This window comes from Mus caroli, unplaced genomic scaffold, assembly GCF_978045245.1.
Source record: "Mus caroli unplaced genomic scaffold, Mus_caroli_1 scaffold_11, whole genome shotgun sequence".
Taxonomy (NCBI): domain Eukaryota; kingdom Metazoa; phylum Chordata; class Mammalia; order Rodentia; family Muridae; genus Mus; species Mus caroli.
The window spans coordinates 11,187,718-11,210,897 of record NW_028227266.1 but is presented as its reverse complement, the minus strand read 5'-3'; the positions used below and the strand labels follow the sequence as shown (position 1 = coordinate 11,210,897).

General features: G+C 45.7%; 1 protein-coding gene across 5 annotated transcripts in view; it reads left to right on the top strand.

Annotated features, from left to right (window-relative positions):
* The window catches only part of Amotl1 (angiomotin like 1), a 107,588-nt gene that overhangs the window by 60,058 nt on the left and 24,350 nt on the right, over positions 1-23,180 (top strand). For all 5 annotated transcript variants that reach the window (XM_029481384.2, XM_029481385.2, XM_021171539.3 and 2 more), the window contains 3 exons: positions 15,319-15,607; positions 16,975-17,119; positions 17,858-17,947. In XM_029481384.2, coding sequence (XP_029337244.2) covers positions 15,319-15,607; positions 16,975-17,119; positions 17,858-17,947 — 524 coding nt within the window. The remainder of the gene's footprint in view (positions 1-15,318; positions 15,608-16,974; positions 17,120-17,857; positions 17,948-23,180) is intronic.

Sequence of the window (23,180 nt, the reverse complement as noted above, 5' to 3'; positions counted from 1 at the left end):
ATTCAATATGATGGAGCTCCTGATGTGACCCCAGTGGCTGGGAAGGTGCTGGATGATGGCCATGTCCTCCTCAGCTCTGACACATTTGACAACATGTGGACTTTATAGTCATCTTTCTGTTGCTGTAACCAAATTCCTGGCAAAAGGAAACATGTAGGAGGAATGACTTGTTTTGGCTCATGCTTTGAGAACATGGCATTTGTCACGGCCGGGAAGGCAAAATGGAGTTCAGGGGCTGGGGGACTGGCTGGACCCTGTTACTCCTTACATCTCTGTGTACAGGAGGAAGAGGCCCTGGGATGGGGGAACTCAGCTGATTTTCTACTTCCGTCCTTTTTCCTTCAGCCTGGGAATATGTTGCCACTCATATTCCATAGGTCTTTCCTCTGCGTTTAAACTTCTGGAAACACCCTGACGGGCATGCCCAGAGGTGTGTCTTCTAGGTGAGTCCAAATGTAATGAAAAATGAAGACGAGCCATCTCAGTGTTGAATGCCCGTTCTGAGGCGTCCTGGCCAGCACAAGCCCTCAGGAGCAGCAGAGTGCATTCTTCCTAGCATGTGCCAGATCGCGAGTGTTTGTGTTGCATTGTCATTTCAAAGGTCATCCCAAATGGGCAATCTCTCCAAATGAAGCTTCCCTCCTCCTTGCTGGCTCACAGGTTTTTATGGTTTGTGTTTATCTGTATGTTTTGCCTGCATGTATGTCTGAGCACTGTTTCCGTGCTTGATTCCCCCAGAGGCCAGAAGAGGGAATCAGATTCTCTGAAACTGGGGTTACAGACAGTTGTGGGCTACATATAGGCTCTGGGAATTAAATCCAGGTCCTCTACAAACATGGCCAGTGGTCTTGCAGAGCCATCTCTGGCAGCGCAGAAGCTGGACCTGTTTGTGTCATGGCAATAAACCATGATGTAAGGTGGGTCAGTGGGAAGTGAGGCACTTCCTAGAGGTCTCTCTGGTGACTTGTGGAGAGCACCATTCACCTCCAAATCCTGAGGTCAGAAGAAGGAATTTCTGAGGGATCAAGGTGCCCTGATAAGCTTGGCACTGGAATTTACATGCCCAATAAAATGTCTTAGAAGATGTAACAGACAGGCCATTGTGATCCGCCCCTGGGCTATAAGGCCACTTGGTGAGCCAGCTGTGGTAAGCACAGCTGCCGTGGTGGGTCAGCATGGCTCCAGCAGTGCAGCCTTTGGTCGGCTAGGTAACAAACAAACTTTCTTCACACGGGCCTGCCCCAGACGTGGTTAGCAGAGGCTGGACTCTGGGGTTTGAACCTGAGACTCAGCAGTATGTGGCATTATACACCATCCAAAAGGCAAGCATTGCTACTCAGAATCTTACCAGGCTGGTCCCTTCTCTGGTGCTTAAGGTGGTTGTGTGCTTGCCACCAATAGTGATAATTTAGGAAGCTACAGGCTATTGGGTGCACACTATGTGCATGGCAGCATAGACTCCTGGATCAGGATGGGCCCTGACTGACGCCCCTTGCCGGGTCTTTCTGTCTGATGCTACAAGAGGCCCTGCTTAGGGTCTAATGGATACCCAGCAATTTGACCCAACCTATTACTCTTTGAGACAAGTTTGAAGAATATGAAGAATACATTCAAGTTCTTGGGAGGAGAGTGAGGGTCTGACTTCCAGTCTCTCAGAGCTCATTGCCTGTTCTGATAGTTGATGTTATCCCCTTTAACTTTTGTGTAAACTGGTGAGCGCAGCCACTGGCCCAAGTATAGCTGACCTAGAGCATCCTGGCCCCTTCTGTGAGTGAGCTCAAGTGGTCATGAGGAGGAGTGCTCAGAACACAAGAGCTGGCCCTGGGGCAGCTCCAAGGATGCGCTTCTGGTCTTCCTCTGCTCCAGCTTGCTTCATCTTCATCTGGAATTGAAAGTGGGTCACTGTGAGGACAAGATGAGACTTGGGCTGTTCTTGTGGAGGATGGTGACTCCCTCTACCCCCAAAGCAAACGTTTGTTATTAATTCTGACTCACTCTGTGGTGACTTGGCTTGTGTAGCTTGTGCTGCTAATGGGAATGAAGGCACCAATGAATTCCAGGAGTGGTTGGATTTCTCTATTAGAGTGGTTTAGAGTATATTAGTCAAGATGCAGTCTTTTTTCCCCCAAAGAGCTCTATGTTAAAAATGAAAGTGAAGAACTAGAGCTGCTAAAAGTTTTATATTGATTTCCTATCATATTGATCTATTTCCTAGTAAGCCACTAACATGGTAAAACATGGGATTTACTAGCTAGATAATATTGATCTTGAAAATGTTTTTGCTCCTATCATTTATATACTTTAATCAAGATCATGTATAAAATAAAACTAAAACCTGTTTTTCTCTAATACCTGTTTGAGTTTTCCATGACAGATGCTTGGCTCTCTGCAGCTCTGTGTGTAATCATGGAGCACTGTAGCAGGGTTTCCCAAGGACTTACTGGGTGCAGATATTTACTGTGGGATATGTTCCTTAACATTTAAAACAATTTTAAGAAATGGGGACTAGGGATTGGGGAGATTGCTCAGCAGCGAAGGGCATTGCTGTTCTTACAAAAGAGACCCCAGGTCAGTTCCTAGCACCTGCATGGTGGCTCACAACTGTCTATAACTCCAGTTCCAGGGACCTAGTTTTTCTTTTGGCCTCATGAGTAGTATGCATGAGGTCCACAAACACATGTGCAGACAAAACACTCATACACATAAAATAAAAATAAATAAACCTGAATTAAAAAAAGAGGTGCTATTAAAAAGCCCATTCTTATGTAGGCAAAACCTGATGAAAGAGAGGGTCCAGAAACAAGTCATGGCCAACAGCTTGGTAGTGTAGGAGCCGGAGCAAGCCCAGAGCCTCTTGCTGCACATCGTGCCCCCCCCCCCCCCCCAGTTAAGCACTTGTGACTGAACATGCATCAGAAACACACTTAAGTTTTTACTTGACCTGACTTGCCTGGTGAATTTGTAATTATTATAGAATCTCAACAGACCCCTTCCCCTATATATCCTGGAAGACAATGGGAACAAACTTAACTTTGTAGGGAGATTCATTCTGTGAGCTACAGGAGGGTCTAACCTCTTGATATGGAAATATGTCAACTAGAAATTTCACATTCAGGAACTACACAGTCAATTATGGCAGGGGTGGGGTGGAGGGGAGAAAGCAACAAACTGTTTGTCTTGGAATGTGGTCAGCACTTACTTTAGACCAATGTCTGTTTTAGTAAGAACCCCCTTAAGAAGAGACAGTAGCAACTGTTGGTGAAGGACTCTGATGGCCTTTCTCTGCCTGCTGAGCCTGGGGTTGTCTTCTCTGCCCTTCATCATGGCCCTGCTAGGCCTGTTCAGCAGAGAGGCTTTGATTTCCAGCTTCCCAGAAACAAAAGAGTGGCTGCCCATCGGTGGCTGGACTAACTTGACATTTGGTAGGCAGATACCTGTAAAGCAGGGAGGGAATGGTTGTGCTTGGCCCCAGCCTTCTGTGTCAGGCTGCTGAAAGTTCTGAGAAGCCAGGGGCTGTGGCTTCCTTGCACAGGGCTGGCTTCTTGCTTTTTCTAAGAGGCATGGCATCACCACCACCTGTGCTGTGACTGGAGAAAACTGTAGTATGCTCAGATTGTACAGGAACTACGTTCTCTATCAAGATACATTTCTTCCCTAGAGATATCCTGATGTGTGTGTGTACAGGATCATTGTGCTGGCTAGTTTTATGTCAACTCAATACAAGCTAAAATCAGCTGAGACGAAGGAACCTCAATTAAGAAAATGCCTCCATAAAATCTGGCTGTAGGTAAGCCTGTAGGACATTTTCATAATTGTGGCTGATATGGGAAGACCCAGCCCATTGTGGGTGGGGCCATCCCTGTGATGGTGTTCCTGGGTTCTATAAAAATGGCTAAGCAAGCCATGGAGACCAAGGAAGTAAGCAGCATCCCTCCGTGGTCTCTGCATCAGCTCCTGCCTCCAGGTTTCTGCTCTATGCGAGTTTCTTCCTATCTTAAGTTCTTTTGGTGAAGAACTGTTATATAGAACTGTGAGCAAAATAAATCCTTTCTCCCCAAGTGGCTTTTGGTCATGGTGTTGTATCACAGCACCCTAAGTAAGATGGTCACTCTCTGTGAACATGGCAAATGGCATTCCATGGAGGAGGGAGAGCCAGGTGGGAGGAGAGCGAAGGACCACATTCGATCAATGAGCAATTACAGCAACGTAACCCGTGCAAGGACAGTTTATCAGGAGTATGTGCAGAGGCATGTGGAAATGACCGGTCTATGGGCCAGGTAAGTGACGTATTGCAAGATTAATAGAAATAGCTGGGGAAAGAGGGGAAACTTGGGGGAGTGTGTGCTTCTGAAATGGTGAATTAGCATTTGTAGTTTATACAGTCATGAAAATGAACCAATACTTGGAATTAGTGGGTAAACTAAACCCTTGGCTGCTTCGTTACAACTATGTTTCCCTAAGTGAAAAGGAGGCCGTGTAGCCTCATTTATTTAAGTTTGACTGTATACGCTGAACTTATTATCATGACTCAGGAGTGCCAGCCAGACTTGGTGGTGCACACCTGTAATTCTAGCTCTTGGAGATGGAGGCAGCAGGGTCAGTAATTCAGCCAAGGTCATCCTTGGCTACCTAGCAAGATCGAGGCTAGCCAAGGTTGCATTAGACCTTTCTGAGAGAGAGAGAGAGAGAGAGAGAGAGAGAGAGAGAGAGAGAGAGAGAGAGAGGCAGAGTGAGAGGAGGAGAAAAGAGGAAGAGAGGGAGAGGGAGAGAGGAAGGGAGGGGAGAGGGAGAGGGAGAGGGAGAGGGAGAGGGAGAGGGAGAGGGAGAGGGGAGAGAGAGAGAGAGAGAGAGAGAGAGAGAGAGAGAGAGGAGAGAGAGAGAGAAAGAGTTTTCAGCAATGCCCACAGACCACAGCATTTAGGCAATACGCCATTAAATGTAGTGCCTCCTGTGTCCAGAGAAATAACTGCTGTGTGGGAATCTTAAAGAGCTAGGGTCAAGTTCAGGTCACTTTCCCAGGAAACCTGACACAGCCCCAGCTGCAATGCATAGCAGGGCAACTTCTTTAAACAGATAGGCTGTGAGACCCACCCACATAGCAGGGATTCTGGATTCAGTTAACTCAAGAGTCAAGTTTTAATTTGAGCATTTATGAAACCCATGGTGGTTTGCAGGACCAACAGGTGGGGACTTGTGCTCCTTCAGTTCGCAGAGCCTCAGTTTCCTTGTCTGTTTATTTAGCGTATTTTTGAGAGAGTTCTTGTCCTGTTGTCCAGCTTGGCCTTGACCCCCTAGGCTCATGCAATCCTGCCTCAATCAGCCAGTTAAGTAGCTGGGGCTGGGGGTAAATGTCACACACCCTTTCCTCCTCTGTGTTCTTCCTACAACCAACAGCATTACTGCCAGACATGATCATAATATGTTTACTGTAGCAGTTACATATGTGTGTGTATGTGTGTAAGTATGTTTATCCTCATAGTTTATCCCCCAAAGAGAGAAAATATTGACTTTCTCCAGTTTCCTTATCAAATTCAGTCTGTATTAAACAGTCTTTTAAAACACTATGTTGCTTTAAGAATCAGAGTTTTCCAACAGTTCTGTGTTGTAAAGCACTGTAAAAGTGTGGCTTTTTTCTTTCCTGTGGTCTTTTACTATTTCATCTTATTTACTAAAATAACAGTGGTGGTTATTTTGTCTGTTTTTTCTTATTTTTATAGAATACACATATACTACTTAGATGATAATTACTCGTTGTTTTCTCCTCACCCTGATCAGATAACCGAGAAGAAGAAAGTTAGGGAAGGACGGCTTTATTTGTGGCCCCCGGCTTAAGAAGAGGACACCATGGTGGGGGAGGTGTGGCTTCCAGCGCTTGGGTGGTCACTAGTGCTATCAGGAAGCAGAGATCGGTGAACACAGTGTTTGGTTGGACCTTTTACTCTTTTTATTCAGTCTGGGGCTCTAGGGTGGACAGCGCTGCTCATATTCAGGATGGGTGTCTCCTTAGATAAACCACTTGGGAAACATTCTCACACACACACACAAAGGCCTGTCTCCTAGGTGATTCCAGATCCAGTCAAGTTGACAATGAGGAAGAACCATAATAGGAATTTTTTTAAAAAGCTACAGATATCCTATAAAAATAGCAAAAAGAAAGAAAAGAGAGAGAAAAGAAAGAAAGAAGGAAGAAAGAGCTATAGTTGCGCAGAGTGGAGCCACAGTCCCCCTAACTGGAAACAGCCACCTTTAGCAGCTACATTTGCTCAAGGCCAGCTTGGGCTGTGTGGTATGATTCTCTTTCATAATAACTAGACCCAACTAGAGTGCCAAGAGTACTCATGAAAAATTAAAAACATTGCATGAAAGCTTGTTGTTCTGACTTATTCATAGATACATTCAGAACTTGTTTCAATTCTTATTTCTGTTCATACTTATGTTGGAAAATTTATATTTGGTGTTTTAACTTTCTCTTTTGTAAATTATTTAATCACATTCTTCATCTCTCTGCCCACTTATTTTTATTTCCTGTTGTAGTTCACAGTGTTTGTCAATGGATAAACCAGGTTTTGTAATGACTGACCCGTAGATACATACAGAGTTTAGTGCACAGAATGTAGCCTGCAATCCCAGCTCTGCCTGTTGGTGGTCTGGGGCCACGTGGAGACAGCTAGGCATTTACTTAAGTTCTCTGACACCACTGAGTTCTAGAATTGCCCACCATGCCTACTGACCTGCATTGGATCCCAAGAATCTTCTGGTAGAGCTGTATCTTCAAGTTCTCCTCTGACTTCTGTCCATGTGCCATGATGGACATACATATACACACATGCACACATACAGACATAGGCATGTATATGTAATCAATAAAAATGCAATAGAAGCTGGGCAGTGGTGGTTCATGGCTTTAATCCCAGCACTACAGAGGCAGAGACAAGAAGATCTTCCTGAGTTCAAGGCAAACCTGGTCTACTGAGTGAGTTCCATGACAGCCAGGGCTACATAGTGAAACCATGTCTCAAAAAACAAAACACAAGGGCTGGTGAGATGGATGACTCAGTGGTTAAGAGCACTGACTGCTCTACTGAAGGTTCTGAGTTCAAATCCCAGCAACTACATGGTGGCTCATAACCACCCGTAATGAGATCTGACACCCTCTTCTGGTGCGTCTGAGGTCAGCTACAATGTACTTATATATAAAATAATAAATAAATCTTTAAAAACACACACACAAAACCCCCCAAACAACAACAAAATGTAAATACTATATGGGCATGTGTATAATGTGAAACTTCCCAGAAGTTCCTTTCATGATTGTTTTTAATTTTAAAACTCTATTAACTTCAACTTATATTAGTTTGTGATATAACATACTAGAATATCTAAAACTTTAGAGTAGTCATCAGATTTCTTTTCATGGATAAGAACTAGTTTAGTTGAACTAATTTTGAGAACTGGGATTTGTAATCTAGAGGCTAGTCATTCTTTCATAATTCTGTTTTAGACAATTATTTTTGTTTTGTTTTTTACATTTTTTACAATTATTTTAACACCTTTCTGTCTTAGTCAGGGTTTCTATTCCTGCACAAACATCATGACCAAGAAGCAGTTGGGGAGAAAAGGGTTTATTCAGCTTACATTTCCACATTGCTGTTCACCACTGAAAAAAGTCAGGACTGGAACTCAAGCAGGTCAGGAAGCAGGAGCTAATGCAGAGGCCATGGAGGGATGTTACTTACTGGCTTGCTCCCCCTGGCTTGCTCAGCCTGCTCTCTTATAGAACCCAAGGCTACCAGCCCAGGGATGGTCCCAATCCACAAGGGGCCTTTCCCCTTGATCACTAATTGAGAAAATGCCTTACAGTTGAATCTCATGGAGGCATTTCCTCAACTGAAGCTCCTTTTTCTGTGATAACTCCAGCTGTGTCAAGTTGACACCCAAAACCAGCCAGTACAATTGACCCCTTATCAACTTGACACACAAACACATCACTATTAAGCCTCAACCCTTAGTTTCTTATTCATCCCCAAGATCTAAACAACTTTAAAAGTCCCACAGTCTTTACATATTAAAAGGCAATCCCTTTAAAATGTCCAATATCTTTTAAAATCCAAAGTCTTTTTTATAATTAAAAGTCTCTTAACTGTGGGATCCACTAAAATATTTTCTTCCTTCAAGAGGGAAAATATCAGGGCACAGTTACAATGAAAAGCAAAAATCAATCTCCAACCATCCAATGTCTAGGATCCAACTCACAATCTTCTGGGCTCCTCCAAGGGCTTGGGTCACTTCTCCAGCTATGCCCTTTGTAGCACACGGCTTGTCTTCTAGGCTCCAGCTGCTTGTACTCCACTGCTGTTGCTGTTCTTGGTGGTCAACTCATGGTACTGGCATCTCCAAAACAATGGATGACCCCTTCAGTCCTGGGCCATCAACTTCAACTGAGGCTTCACCTTCACCAATGGCCTTCCATGGTCTCTCACAGTGCCAAGCCTCAGCTGCTTTGCGTGACCCCTTCATGCCTTCAAAACCAGTACCACCTGGGTGACTCTTACACATTACCAAGTCCCACTGCAGCACAAGGTGCAACCTTGGATATCTCTGGAACACAGCCTCTGTGCTCTCAGAAAACACTTCCCAGAAGATGTCACCTCAATGATGCTGGTCTCTTCTTAATCACTGCTAATTTCTTAGCTCCAGCTAACCAGCATCAATAGTCCCAGTATTCCAAAGGTTTCACTTTAGTAGTTCTGGTATCTTATTAATCACAGCTGATCCTTCAGCCCCAGCTAACCAGAACCAGAGTCTTCACAATCAAAATATCAATGACCCTGAAAAGAGTCTTTAATCTTCCCTCTGAAATTTCACAAGCCAGACCTCCATCTTCTGCACTGTTCTCAACATCTTCCAAGCTCCTACACAACATCCCATAGAGCTCTTAACACTGAATGGATCTTCTGGCCCAAAGTTCCAAAGTCCTTCCACAGTCCTCCTCAAACATGGTCAGGTTGTCACAGGAATACCCCACTATGCTGGTACCAATTTGTCTTAGTCAGGGTTTCTATTCCTGCACAAACATCATGACCAAGAAGCAGTTGGGGAAGAAAGGGTTTATTCAGCTTACATTTCCACATTGCTGTTCATCACTGAAAGAAGTCAAGACTGGAACTCAAGTAGGTCAGAAAGCAGGAACTGATGCAGAGGCCATGGAGGGATGTTCTTTACTGGCTTGCTTCCCCTGGCTTGCTCAGTCTGCTCTCTTATAGAACCCAAGGCTACTAGCCCAGGGATGGTCCCACCAACAAGGGGCCTTTCCCCCTTGATCACTAATTGAGCAAATGCCTTACAGTTGGATCTCATGGAGGCATTTCCTCAACTGAAGCTCCTTTCTCTGTGATAACTCCAGCTGTGTCAAGTTGACACCCAAAACCAGCCAGTACACTTGCTATTTTTAAAATTATGTGTTCTCTCTCTCTCTCTCTCTCTCTGTCTCTCTGTGTGTGTAGTGTGTGTGCATGTGTCATTTGTGATATGTGGTCTTTCTCTGTATATGTGTGTGTGCTGTGTGTGCATGTGTGGTTTGTAGTTTGTGGTCTCTCTCTGTATAACTGTCTGTCTGTGTGTGTGTGTGTGTGTCTGTGTGTCTGTGTCTGTGTGTCTGTGTGTGTGTGTTTGCCCCACCGAGACTAGAGGACAGCATCAGAGCCCCTGGAACTGGAGGTTCAGGCAGGTATGAGACGTCCAGTGTGGGTGCTGGCAGCTACACTCAGGTCCTCTGCAAGAGCAGAATGCGCTCTTAACCACTGGACCGCCTTTCCAGCACCCTTTTGAAATACTAAAAGATGCATATGAAACTTATTTAGAAGAGGCATTTTTGTACCAAGGGGATCACCCAGTAATGTGCCTTGCTGCACAACTTGAAAAATCTATGTTTGGATCCCTAGAACCTGGCATGATGGGGCCTACCTGTAACCCTAGCGCTGGTAGGATGAGGCAGGAGGATTCTTGAAGCAGCCAGTTAGCTGAGCTGAATCTGTATTTCAGGTTCATTGAGAGATTGTCTCTAGAAATGAAGGCAGAGATGATTCAGGAAGGACACCTGGCATGTGTGTGTCCTCTCCACACACACATGCACACAAGTCTTCACTAACAATATGTGTGCAGCACATAGACGTGTACCCAGAGTCCAAACAGCAGAATCCCCACACTCCTTAGTCAATCCAGGTATTGAAAGTATTACCATTCTGTAAGTACTTAAGATAAACCCACCAGATGTTTTCCTTCTCATTTCAAGTCTTTGATGCCTTTACCCAGAGCGCATGTAAGTACTCAGCGGCCTGTTTCTATTTCGGATGGACATGCAGGAGTGAGATCTGAGGGTGACCGGTCCTGATGTGTCCTCGGGGCACCCTGAGCTACTCAGGTTCTTCGCCTGCATTCCGTGGTGCTGACTGGGGGGCCCTGGTGGGGTGGGCATGTATGCTTTTAACTTTGTATGGAATGTCAGATCTCCGGGTTGTCCTGTAAATCCTGGGAACTTAATTTGCATACTTATAAAATAGAGTAATACTGCAGCTGGTATAGGAACAGTGGATGCCCAGGTTGATGTGAAGTAGATTAAATCAGTGCTACTCACGACACTCCTATTTGCAGGTAGAATGTAAAAAAAATGTGTTTAAATATTCTTATAAAGACTGGTGCATGTTGAGAGGAACAAATGTTACTAACAGCCTGTTTCCCCAAACCAAATAACACTGTTAGTTAAGCTTCATGACCTCCACACACGAGAAGGGGAGCGGTCCTGTTATGTGATCATATGCTACTGTGTCACGATGATTCCATGGTAAAATCTGATTGGCATGGAGAGTCTCCTTCATCACAGACTGTCAAAGGTTTGTCTCTTCTTTGAAAAGCAATCAAGCAAATAGAACCAACTTGGTCTCAGAGTTGGGGATTAAATCAGTTAACAGAAATGATGCGTCTCAAGTCACTGAGTCATAAGCTTCTTTCTATCCTTGGAAAGGTTGCACACTAATAATTAGGCGGAAGAAAAGGCATGGGGTATTAAGTGATATTGACGTATTAACTGTTGAGTAGAGAGAGCATAAGGCCGCAGTGGTGGGTTGTTGGGGTTGTTGGGGTTGTTGGGGTGATTAAGACTCCCTTGGAAGCTCAGAGGGGAGAGTTAGGTACAAATTCTGGGAGAATGGCCCAGGCCGGCACCAACGGAGCCAGCCTCTGCTCTGGTATCTCTCAGGACACCACTCTCCAGATCATGCAGTTCCTGTTTCTTACCTGAACTGTGGCATCGGGCTTGAGTATTTTAAGGCTCTGTTGGTCATTTAAGAAACTGAACCTGCCTGACCTTTTGGGACTAGGCCAGCCATGCCTGCTTTTACCCTTGTGGTGCTTGGTAAGGTGAGAAAGTGTCTACCTGGCAGACAGGGTAGCCCCTTGGCGAGTATGGGGTGGATGCTCTCTACAGTCACAACACATCTGACTCTCTTGGATGTTTCATCTCTTGTATTTTGGAGGTTGCCTCCTATGATCTTGTTTTTATTCTAAGTAGACAAATAGTGATATGTTGTGTGTGTGTGTGTAGGGGTGTGCCTCACATTTGCATAGTAGCACATATGTCATGTGTATATGTGAGGGGCAGAAGACAGCTTGTGAGAGTTGATTGTCTGCTCCCACCATGTAGAGCCTGGGAACAAACTCATATCGTCAGCCTTGGTGGTGGGGCGCCTGTATCCACTGAGCAATCTCACCAGCCTGATAACCTATTTTGATAAAGGCTAATGCCTGTAACAGGCTAAGCACAATAGCTGGAATGTAGGACGTGCTTAGTAGATATTAGCCATAAGTAAAGCTTTGAGAGCGTCTCATGAATGCTCCATGCCCAGTTACAGAGACAGAGCACAGCTGGCACTATCCAGTGGTGTGTGCCAGGCTGGATTCTCTACCATGATCCAACAGGGGAAAGTGCCTCACAGGTACTTTCGTATGCCAAGTACAGCATACGATCATATCCGTTGTTTGTTTATTAATGTTGACTCCCATGGCCTCTTTCCTTCTTTGGTCCCCACAAATGGTGATGACCCACCATTATGTTGTCTCAGCTGAGGGCAGGCTGTTCCTTGGCGCTGGAATGCTTGTCCACGTGCCTACCTGTTCTCCCGGGTGCTCCCACTAAGTCCGGTCCCACCTGGTCCAGCTGTAGGAGTCCAGAGCCCTGGCTGCCTGAGTAGTGGACCTTAGGAACAGAGGTGTTCTCTCATTCTCCTCTGGAAAGTTCTCCTGGGTGAACAGCAAGGGCAAAGCTGCTTACTGATTGGTAGAAGACCTCCAATCTGACCTCTTCTTTTGAGCTTGACACGTATCCCCCCGCCCCCAGCATCCTTACAGCCTTTTGAAGGTATTAGGTAAGTGTTAGGTTGTCATCATCTGATTTTCATCTTTCTCCTTGAGTTTCCTGTTATCAGGAGAGAGAACTGAGGAGGTGGTGTTCACTAAGTGGATTCAAACCCAGATTTAAGTGAATCTCAGATGGAAACCCCACCCTTACCTCCAGTCCATCCAAGAGCATAGCTGTCCACCCCTGGCTCTCAGGGCAGCCGTTTCATTACTCTCATGCCTTGTGAGGAGATGCATCAGAGGTACAAAGGAGCATCAGTCTTCGAAGTCACTGTTGCAACTGTGGTATTGGGCTCTTTCTAAAATGCCCTGTTTCTGTGTAAAATGCAGTGCAGGATTTACTGGCCTGTAGGTAGCCATGAACAATAATAAGTCACTTGTTTGGGGTCCATGCTTGACAGGAGTTCTTATGACCTGGGGAAACAGAGTGTGTACAGGACTCACGGTCTGCCCTCTCTTATGATAGGCTTGCACCCTCTTGTACAGGACAGCATGTGGAATGGGCACAGATGCATCAAACATCTTAGTCTAAAGAGAGGCTAAGTGATTTTATAGTGTTCATAGAGAGGGAAGAAGGTGCTTTAGACTCCTGCTGGTATTTTTTTTTTCTTAGTGGAGGAAGAAAGAAGGGGACTGTCACATGTGAAATAAAGAGCTAGGAAAGAAAGCTTAGACCCAGCTGATTAGCATGGCATGGAGAAGGAACTCGTAAACTCAAGGTGGAAGCGGATTCAACTTGGAGCATCTCCTGAGGCTGGGTGGGAAAGGCTGATGTTAGTAACCAAGGCCTGAGGTCAGTCACGGTGGTGTAATATGCCAGGATCAGTCCATGGTCATCTTCAGGAAGGTTAAGAAGATCCTTAAGCTTGCAGCATTTGACACTTAGTTACAAGGAGCTGGCATTCAGAGGTATCACAGCTGTGAGACATGCTTATGAAGTGGGAGCTATGACAGTCATCGGGGTCTAAAGAAAATGTACTCAACAGGAAAATGTAGGTCTCAATAACCTCCTGGTGGGACATTGGAGGAGTGCTGTGACTTTTGGTTGTGGATGGCCACAAGTCACCGAGACACACGCAAGTGGCATTCTCTGGAAGGAAGGCTCACCCTTTGACAGAAATAATAGGCAGTTTTGGACTGATGCCAGATTTTTAAAATTTTTATTTATGCTTTGTGAGACAGGGTCTTATTCTTTAGCCCAGACTGCCCTGTAACTGATCACATGTAGCCCAGGTTCTCCTTGAACTTGTGGTCATCTTCCTGCCTCTGCCTCTGCCTCTGCCTCTGCCTCTGCCTCTGCCTCTGCCTCTGCCTCTGCCTCTGCCTCTGCCTCTGCCTCTGCCTCTGCCTCTGCCTCTGCCTCTGCCTCTGCCTCTGCCTCTGCCTCTGCCTCTGCCTCTGCCTCTGCCTCTGCCTCTGCCTCTGCCTCTGCCTCTGCCTCTGCCTCTGCCTCTGCCTCTGCCTCTGCCTCTGCCTCTGCCTCTGCCTCTGCCTCTGCCTCTGCCTCTGCCTCTGCCTCTGCCTCTGCCTCTGCCTCTGCCTCTGCCTCTGCCTCTGCCTCTGCCTCTGCCTCTGCCTCTGCCTCTGCCTCTGCCTCTGCCTCTGCCTCTGCCTCTGCCTCTGCCTCTGCCTCTGCCTCTGCCTCTGCCTCTGCCTCTGCCTCTGCCTCTGCCTCTGCCTCTGCCTCTGCCTCTGCCTCTGCCTCTGCCTCTGCCTCTGCCTCTGCCTCTGCCTCTGCCTCTGCAGTGCTGGGAGTACAGGCTGGGCCAGCACACAGAGCTGTCTTACAGTCGAGTTTCATCACCCCTCCTCCAGTTCTAAGACTTGGAAGTAGAGACTAACAAGAAAGCTAAACCTTGTAGAGGAACAGCAGGGATGGGAGAACCCGATATCAAGATCTATGTCTGCCATTTGTTCCTGCACCTGTGCAGCTTCCTATGAGGAGCCCTTGGCTTAGCCTGAAAGAAAACATGGTGATTCTCATGAAACAGGCTGACAGAATTCTGAAGAATTTGGGGGGAGGGGAAGTGAAGACTGGAGGTAGAAATTCATGATTCCAAGTTGAAGTTCAGCACCAGGTACTGAGCTGTTGAACGACACTGTTGGGTCCTTTATCATCAGGCTAGATGTGAAGTCTGGAAGTTTAAACCCCAGAACCAACAGATCAAAACAAGCCAGTCCTTTGCTCATACTTTCCATTTGATTAAGTGGTACCCCTACCAATTTCTTGCTGAGTCCCATATCTAGAAATAATATTTTATCTTCCATCTTTGTTTTTCTCATTCTTCATATTCATACCCAGACTTCTCCTGGGCTCTGCCTTTACACTGAGTTCTCAGCACATCACTCCTAGCGAGGCAGCCCTCAGTGGCCTCTGTGTGCCTCTTATGGAAGTGTGGCTGCAGCTTGCACAGACCTTCCCACCCCCGTCTCGCACTGCTGCCCTGTGGGTGTGCTTTGTATGGGTGTGCTTTCTTCCACTTGGTGATGCTGTCTGATGTTACTTCCTGCCATCTTGTACATCTTTCCCTGACTTCACCCTTCCACCCAAATCCCTGGTTCTTTCTTGACTGTCTTCCAGACTCTGAGAAACTCTTGCTCTGACCTCTCACACAGAAATAGCTTCTCCAAAATTCCTTTCTTTGGAGAACAAGACTCCACTTTCAGCATGGCTTGCTTGTCTCTTCTGGAGAGCAGAGACCTGCTCTGCCTGGTCCACTGTCTTCCTAGTGAGAGGAATGTGATAAATACCTGAGCCTAAACCTGCCGCTTAACTTAGCAGAGTGTGAGGAAGTGCATGGCCGACCCATGCTGAGGGAAGCCACTGACAGTGTCTGTGCCCATGGCCTTCCTTGGTCTTCCATATGTCCTCTGGAGTCTGATGACTGGTCCTCTCTTCCCTTGCAGCCGGCCCTGCCAGCTGCCTTTTCCATCTACGGTGCAGCAGCATAGCCCCATGTCCTCTCAGACCTCCTCCATTGGTGGTACTCTGCACTCCGTTTCCCTGCCTCTTCCACTTCCCATAAGCCTGGCGGCTTCACAGCCCCCACCGGCCTCCCCCAGCCAGCAGCTTGGACCAGATGCCTTTGCGATTGTGGAGCGAGCCCAGCAAATGGTAGAGATCCTGACAGAGGAGAACCGTGTGCTTCACCAGGAGCTTCAGGGCTGCTATGACAACGCTGACAAGCTCCACAAGGTATGTATGAGACATGCCAAGGTAATTTGATAGATCCTGGGAAAGAGAGAGGTAAATAATGGGCTGTTGTTGGCAGGAGACCATGAGGTGCTTGGGATTAATTTCTGAGTCACAGGATGTATCATAGAGCTCTTAGGAGTCTGATGGCCTGTCTGGGCACTTCCTGTTTTGAATGCAATTCAAAGGAAGGGAGATCCTTGGCAGCCATTCTATGAGTACAATTCAGGACTCACCAGCCACTCATGATAGCTCTGGAAGAAGGAGAAAGGCCTTGCTGAGGAGTGGGACAAAGGGAGAAACAACTCCTGTATGAGGAGGCCTAAGGGAGAATCACAATTTTTTACCCATCTGTCTATTGGATGGGCATCTAGGCTGGTCCCTTATCTTGCCTGTCATCTCATCCAGTCTGCCCTGAGCTGTCCAGCTCTGTGCTAGAAGTTGTAGGTATTCACTTGGAAACACTGCTCTACTAGGCTGTTTTTATGGCGGTTACAGCTACTTGTTGTTCTGTCCTCGCAGTAGGCTAAAGGCTCCACCATTAGTATTCTTGGTTTGGTAAAATATAAGCAAATAAACTCACACCTGCAGTTTCAACCCAGTCCCTTGAAATCCCTTTGTATACAATTCCTGTGTATCTGTTTATAGTTAGGTTGAAGTACATTAGTTCTCTGTAGAGCTATTGGACAGACAACATACAGCAATGAAACCCGGCCTGGCATGGAGAAAGGAGCAGGGTTTCTGGAAAGAATGTTGTGCTTAAAGTCTGGAAGTCTGCGTTTGGGTTGGAATGCTTGAGTTCTCCCCCACCTTAATATCTTCCAATGTGAAACCAAAACTTTATTAGTCATTATAAATGACGGTACAGAAATAGGATATTTAAGGGACTGGAGAGATAGCTTAATGGTTACAAGTACTTGCTGCTCTTGCAGAGGACCTGAGTTTGCAGTACCCATATTGGGTGGTTCACATCTGCCTGGAACTCTGGGGGATTCAACACTCTCTCCTGGACTCCTTGGATACTGACACACATATGGTGTGTGGGTACATGAGTGTGAGACACATAGAGAGACATGTCAATAATAAGCAAATAAGTAAATAAAATCTTTTAAAGGGGATATTTCAGTTATGCCTAGATTCATCCCATCCTCCTATCAGTAGTGAGATACTTTTACTAGGTGCTGTTAGACAGCATAACCATCACCGCAGCTCCTATAGAGCAGCAGGAGGAAGATGGAGTAGATGTGAATGAAGGCTGAGGCATAGAATGACATCCATGAAGATGTAGTGTCCATATTCAGGGTGTTGGACAGTCAGCATCACAGAGGCCCTGTCACAAATACGGCTTTAATGCTAGGTCTTTATTACAGTTTGAAAAGGAGCTGCAGAGCATTTCGGAGGCCTATGAGAGCCTGGTCAAGTCCACCACCAAGCGTGAGTCTCTGGACAAGGCAATGAGAAACAAGCTCGAAGGCGAGATAAGGAGACTGCATGACTTCAACAGAGATCTCCGAGGTGTGCCTTGTTTATACTCTCAGTGTCAGGTGTCTTCCTTGGCCCTTCTCTGCCCGATTTTTAATTTTGTTGTGTGTGTGTGTGTGTGTGTGTGTGTGTGTGTGTGTGTGTGTGTTTACACTTCAGAGGATGACTTTTGAGAGTTGGTTTTCTCTACCTGGTTGACTCAGGGTCTCTTTATTTCTGCCATACTTAATGCTCCAGACTAGCTGGCTTATGAACTTATAAGTGATTTTCCTGTCTCTCTACATGAAGACTGGGGTTACAGACGCAAACCATGGGTCTGAAAATTGATCTCAGGCATTCTGGCCTTCATGGTTAGTCTTTTCTATCCTGTCAGCCTCACCTTATTTTCTGAGGCTGGGGATCTCTTGATGAACCTGGAGCTAGCTGATAGAGCTAGGCTGGCTGGCCATCAAGCAGAAGCCCTGGGGAATCTTCCTGTCACTACCTCCCAGAGCTGGGATTACAGATGCATGCCACAGTATGCAGCTCTCATGAGTGCTGGGATCAAACTCAAGTCATTGTGCTTGCTCAGACTGAACTTTCCTGGCTGAGCCATCTTCCCAGCCCCCAAGGGTTTTCTTATGATAGCTTGGAGAGTACAGCATTGTCCCTGCCTCAAAACTGCTCATTCTGGGCCCTACCTGACTGTCCCTGTCATGATACACAGCTCTTGGCACTGTCTGTATTTCTCTGCTGTGTGATGGCTTGGGCTTACTCCTCCTTTGTTTATAGATCGACTGGAGACAGCCAACAGGCAGCTGTCCAGCAGGGAATATGATGGGCATGAAGACAAAGCTGCAGAGAGCCATTACGTGTCCCAGAGTGAGTATGTGTGTGTGTGTCTGTCTGTCCCAAAGCTGTTATCTTTAAAATATAGGAGCCTGAAGCAAGGCTCATACCAGCTTCTAATAGGTTTTGTGCTATGTCCTTTTTGTGAGTTAATTTACCCTGTCATCGACAGTCCTCAGATGAGGGTTTCCTCAGTCAGTCAGGGGCAGAGCTGAGTTGTCAGGCCTCCTCTCAAGGATGTTGAGTCTGTCTATGTATTAGCTACTCTTGTGGTTATAATGAAACACTTGAAACAAAGCATCTTACAGGAGGAGGTTTGAGGATAAGGTCCACTATGGTAGGGAAGGGTATGGCAGTGGGCATGCAGGACTGCTTGTTTATATAGGGTAGATCAGGAAGCAGAGACAAGAGTTCCGGCTCAGTTTGCTTTCTCCATTTTCTCTTCATTTAGTTCGGGGGTCCTCGCCCACATTCAGGGAATGTTTCCTTCCTCCATTATTTCTTTCTGAAAATACCTAAGACATTTATTAATCTAATGAAGCTGTCCTACAGCTCCTTGCTATCTATTACCCCCTCAGGAAACAAGGGTGAACTCACTATTTAAATTAGTCATAACCCTTCTCTCCAGGGAAGGACAGGATACTCCGTGGTGGCATTTGGTGCTCTGGGCAAGTCAGAGTGCTAGCCTGGGGCTGTTCTCCCACACACATTCCATGGGAATCATCATACTGCATATTTCCATGCTTGGTGTCCTGGGAGTCTCTGAGCCCATTTCACCCAGGAGTAGGGCCAGTGTCTTTGTAAGCCTCCAGACTTTTAGGAAAATATTCTATTAATTTTACCAGAAGCAAATAGCATCAGGTGGGTTTTGAAAAACCATCAGTCAAAGTTTGAATTTCTGCAAATGGAATGCACCAGAAGTATAAAATGCCAACTGTCATGTTTTTTTAAAAAAGCTGTTTAGAAAATTGTATTCTGCTATATGTCATAATTCCTAAGGACATCATGAGTAACTGCTAACAGCTTAAAAACAATCTGAAACAACAAAAAAGTTAGCATGTTTGAGAAGTAGCCATCATCTTCTTCTCATAACAGTGTTCTGGCATATGGGGGTATCAAAGCCCTTAAACTTTTAAGACAAACCCAAAAAAAAAAAAAAAAAAAAAGCCGGGCGTGGTGGTACACGCCTTTAATCCCAGCACTCAGGAGGCAGAGGCCAGCCTGGTCTACAGAGTGAGTTCCAGGACAGCCAGGGCTATACAGAGAAACCCTGTCTCAAAAAAACCAAACTTTTAAGACTGAGAAATAATAGACTAAATTTTGCAATTTTCAATAGTTTGGCTTAACGCCCTTTCCATCTCCCAAACTTTCCCATGAAAGTTTTGCACTCTAGTTTTCTGTAAGTTCTGTCTTTGGCCAAGAGTCACTGGTGCTAGCCAGGCTTTTGCCCCTCGGGTGATTGCCCTGTGCTCCAGAATGTATCTGTTGCTGTTGATGTCGTGTGTTTGTTGTCTCATCTGGGCTTACATGGGAAGGTTGTGCTGACTGGTTTTATGTTAACTTGACACAAGCAAGAGTCAGGCAAGATCTTGACACAGCAAGATCTATAGGCAAACCTGTGAGAAATTTTCTTAGCTACTGACTGATGGGGGAAGGCCCAGCCCATTGGGGTTGGTACCACCCCTGACCTGGGGTCTTGGGTGCTATTAAAAAGCTGGTTGAACAAGCCAGAAAGGAGCAAGCCAGTAAGCAAGCTTACCGTGACATCTGCATCAGCTCCTGCCCCCAGGTTCCTGCACTGTTTGAGTTCCTATCTTGACTTCCTTCAATGATGGGCTACAGTGTCAATTTGCTTTTGATAATGGTGTTTCATCTCAGCAATAGAACCTAAGACAAAAGTGAAGTCCTGTGTACTATGTGCATGGACAGTACTGATACCTTGCTTTTGGATGACTGTGCAGGGGCAGGGGGAGACATGCTGGCTGTGTTCTGTCAGGGTCCATATTGTAGTTCATGCCGTGTAATGAGCATTCATTTGGCCTCCCAGCCAAGGCTGAGCTTGGAATAACAGGGTTTGGTGAGCTCACATTGCTGAAGACTTTCATCTCTGGCTCAAAGCTGAAACATCAGCGTCAGGCATTAGGGCCCCCTGGATTTATAGGGGAGGGTTTGTTCTGCACAAACATGCTTTGCTATCTTTCAAAGGCATAGACAAAGGCCACAGGCATTTTTCAACTGCTTAGAGGTATCCCAAGGCTGATGTGTTAGGTAATTGAGTCAGAGAGGCCTGATAGTGATGCTCCCTAACTGATAGTGGTGCTCCCTAACTGATAGTGGTGCTCCCTAACTGATAGTGGTTCTCCCTAACTGATAGTGGTGCTCCCTAACTGATAGTGGTGCTCCCTAACTGATAGTGGTTCTCCCTAACTGATAGTGGTGCTCCCTAACTGATAGTGGTTCTCCTTAACTGATAATGGTGCTCTCTAACTGATAATGGTGCTCCCTAACCTTCCCACATGAGGTCTTCATGGCACACCCTTCCTCTTTCTTCAGCAATATCAGGATTCAAACTGTTTTGCTCTTCTGGTGGAGGAGCAAATGGATAGATTCAGGATGTTACTTCATATTTACATAGGACTTTTTCCTTAGTGAAACCTGACAACCTTTTGACTATTGAGAAAATTAGCATGTCCCCCAGTTCCATTTCAGGCATCCCCCAGTGTTTGTACTTGCTAGTGTCCACAGTGCTGGAAGGTACCATGCATGTGTGCAGATTTGAATGACTTGTCCCCCAGTCTCAGGAATTTGATACTTAAGTGGTCCTCAGCTAATGATAGTGTATCGGAGACTTCAAAGGTATGTGGCCTTTTGGGAGATGTATGTCCTAGAAGCAGCCTTTGAGAGTTGAAAGACTTTTGCCATTTTGAATTGACTTTCTCAGCTTCCTGCTTATAATTTGAGATGTGAGCTGCCAGCTCTTCCTGCTACCACGCCTGTCTCCTGCTGCCACAATTCTGACCACAATGTACTATTCACCCTCTTGACTCATCATAAACTCTTTATCCTATAGTTGCCTTGGCTGTGGTATTTGATGATAGCAATAGCAAGATATCTAATACAGCATGTTACTGAAGTAAAAATATCTGTCTCACCCAGCTGTGAACCTGCAAGCTACAATAGCATCCATGTCAAGACATGTCCATGGATGCAATAATGGTAGAAATGTGGTAAGAGCAACCAACCACTCTGAGGCACCCTCCACAAAGCAGAGTGCACACCAGACATTGTCAGTGAGGCCAAGAACCTGTGGTTAGACAGGTGACAGACCCTAGGGGAACAGCGCAACAACATGGCTCCTAAGGCAACGGTTGTACCTGTAGATCAGGTCAGCACAGCCCTCATCAGAAAGGCTTTCACAGTGTATGCTGATTGATTATGGCTTTTGTTCACTTTTTTATTTTGTTTTGTTTTGGTTTTGGTTTTTCAAGACAGGGTTTCTCTGTGTACCCCTAGCTGTTGTGGAACTCAGTCTATAGACCAGGCTGGTCTCGAACTCAGAGATCCATTTGCCCTTGCCTCTGAGTGCTGGGATTAAAGACGTATGCCGCCGCTGCCATTGACTTGCTTTTTAGTTTTTTGCCATGTTAAGCATAAATCTAAGTTTTAATCACTATTCCTGTATTCTTCAAAGATGAGTGTAATTCCACTGTTCATCTGATGTTTTGAAAGCCAACTAGGTAGGCAGAGAAGGTAACAAATTGATGAAGGACTAACCTTGAACCAGAGAGAAAAGACATTTTAGTATAGAGGCTTGTTGGTGTTTTTTGCTGAGACCAAGGAAGTCAGTAACGGAGACTGGACCAGACAAGCAGGTGATAGATAAGCAGGGGTTGGTGGGCAGTTGACTAGTGGCAGTATGGTGTAGGTATGACCAGAGCAACTCGGTGGTAATGCATTACTTACCTTTCTCATTGCTGTGGCCAAATACATGACAAGAGACAATTTGCGAGAAGAAGGGTTTATTGTTGACCCAAGTTTGAGGAAATAAAGCCCATTGTGGCCGGAAAGGCACAGTGACAAGAGCACAAAGTGGCTGGTTGTATTCAGGCAGTCTGGAAACAGAAAGAGGACTTGGATACAAACCTCAAAGACCACCCTTGAGTAACCAACTTTCTCCACCTAGGTCCTATCTCCTGAAGGTTCCACAGTGTCCCCAAATAGCACAACCAAGTGTTCAATTCCTGTTCAAACCATGGCAGATGGTCATCCTTATTAATAAAATACAGAGTCAGACAAGGAGTTAAAGTTGAGCTGTGGAGTCTTCCCTTGCATCTGTAGCCTTGTGAACAGCTGTAATGAAAGATGCAGAGATGTGCAAAAGGCTGGATGGGAGGTGCACTCGACTAGGCTTTCATTCAGGGTGTGGACACAGAATGACAGGCATGGATTCCTGCATCTCTGCCCACTCATTAACATGTTCTGCTATTAGAGTATTACTCTCCCAGAAACTGGAGTATTAGAGCAAAGGTCAACAAAGGTCATCATAACCTCAATGTCACCCATTCAAGGAGTGGCATCCTTTGCAAATGAGTCCTTTGAGACCTAGCAGTTGGTTCAGAGGAAGGCAAGACAGCCTAACATTAGTGGTGACACCTGGATATGTGTGCTGAGAATAAGGGCTGGAGTGTAGGGCTGACAACCACCTTGACTGATGCAAAAAAAGAGGGTAAGACAAGATAGATAGTAAGAAGCTTTGTGGGTCTTGCTTGAGATCATCCGTGATATAAAATCTGTAAGCCCAAAGGGACACACAGACATGGACGGACACACACACACACAAAGAGAGAGAGAGAGAGAGAGAGAGATTAAGAACACTAGAAACTGAACTCTGTACTGCATAGTTGCCACTGAGTTCTGAAGGCCAAGGTGGGAACTACACAGGTCTGCTGGGCTCTGCTTAGTCATGAAACTTGCTGTTTCTCTGGAGGATCAGTGCATAGGAGTTTGAGGATCCTGAGAAAAACCCTTTTCTGTCCCCTAATGATTATCAACAGTGGAATTTAGAGCTTTGTTTTATGGTTTTGTCTCTGTGTTTTTCCAAATTTTTACACACTGTAAATGACAGTGTCAAAGCCAAATTGTTACTGAAGAATAAAACTGTAGGCCATTGGCTTGTGAGACTGAGCCTTCTTTGTCTTTTAGCTTAATTGTGGTCCCCACTTTCTATCTATCTATCTATCTATCTATCTATCTATCTATCTATCTA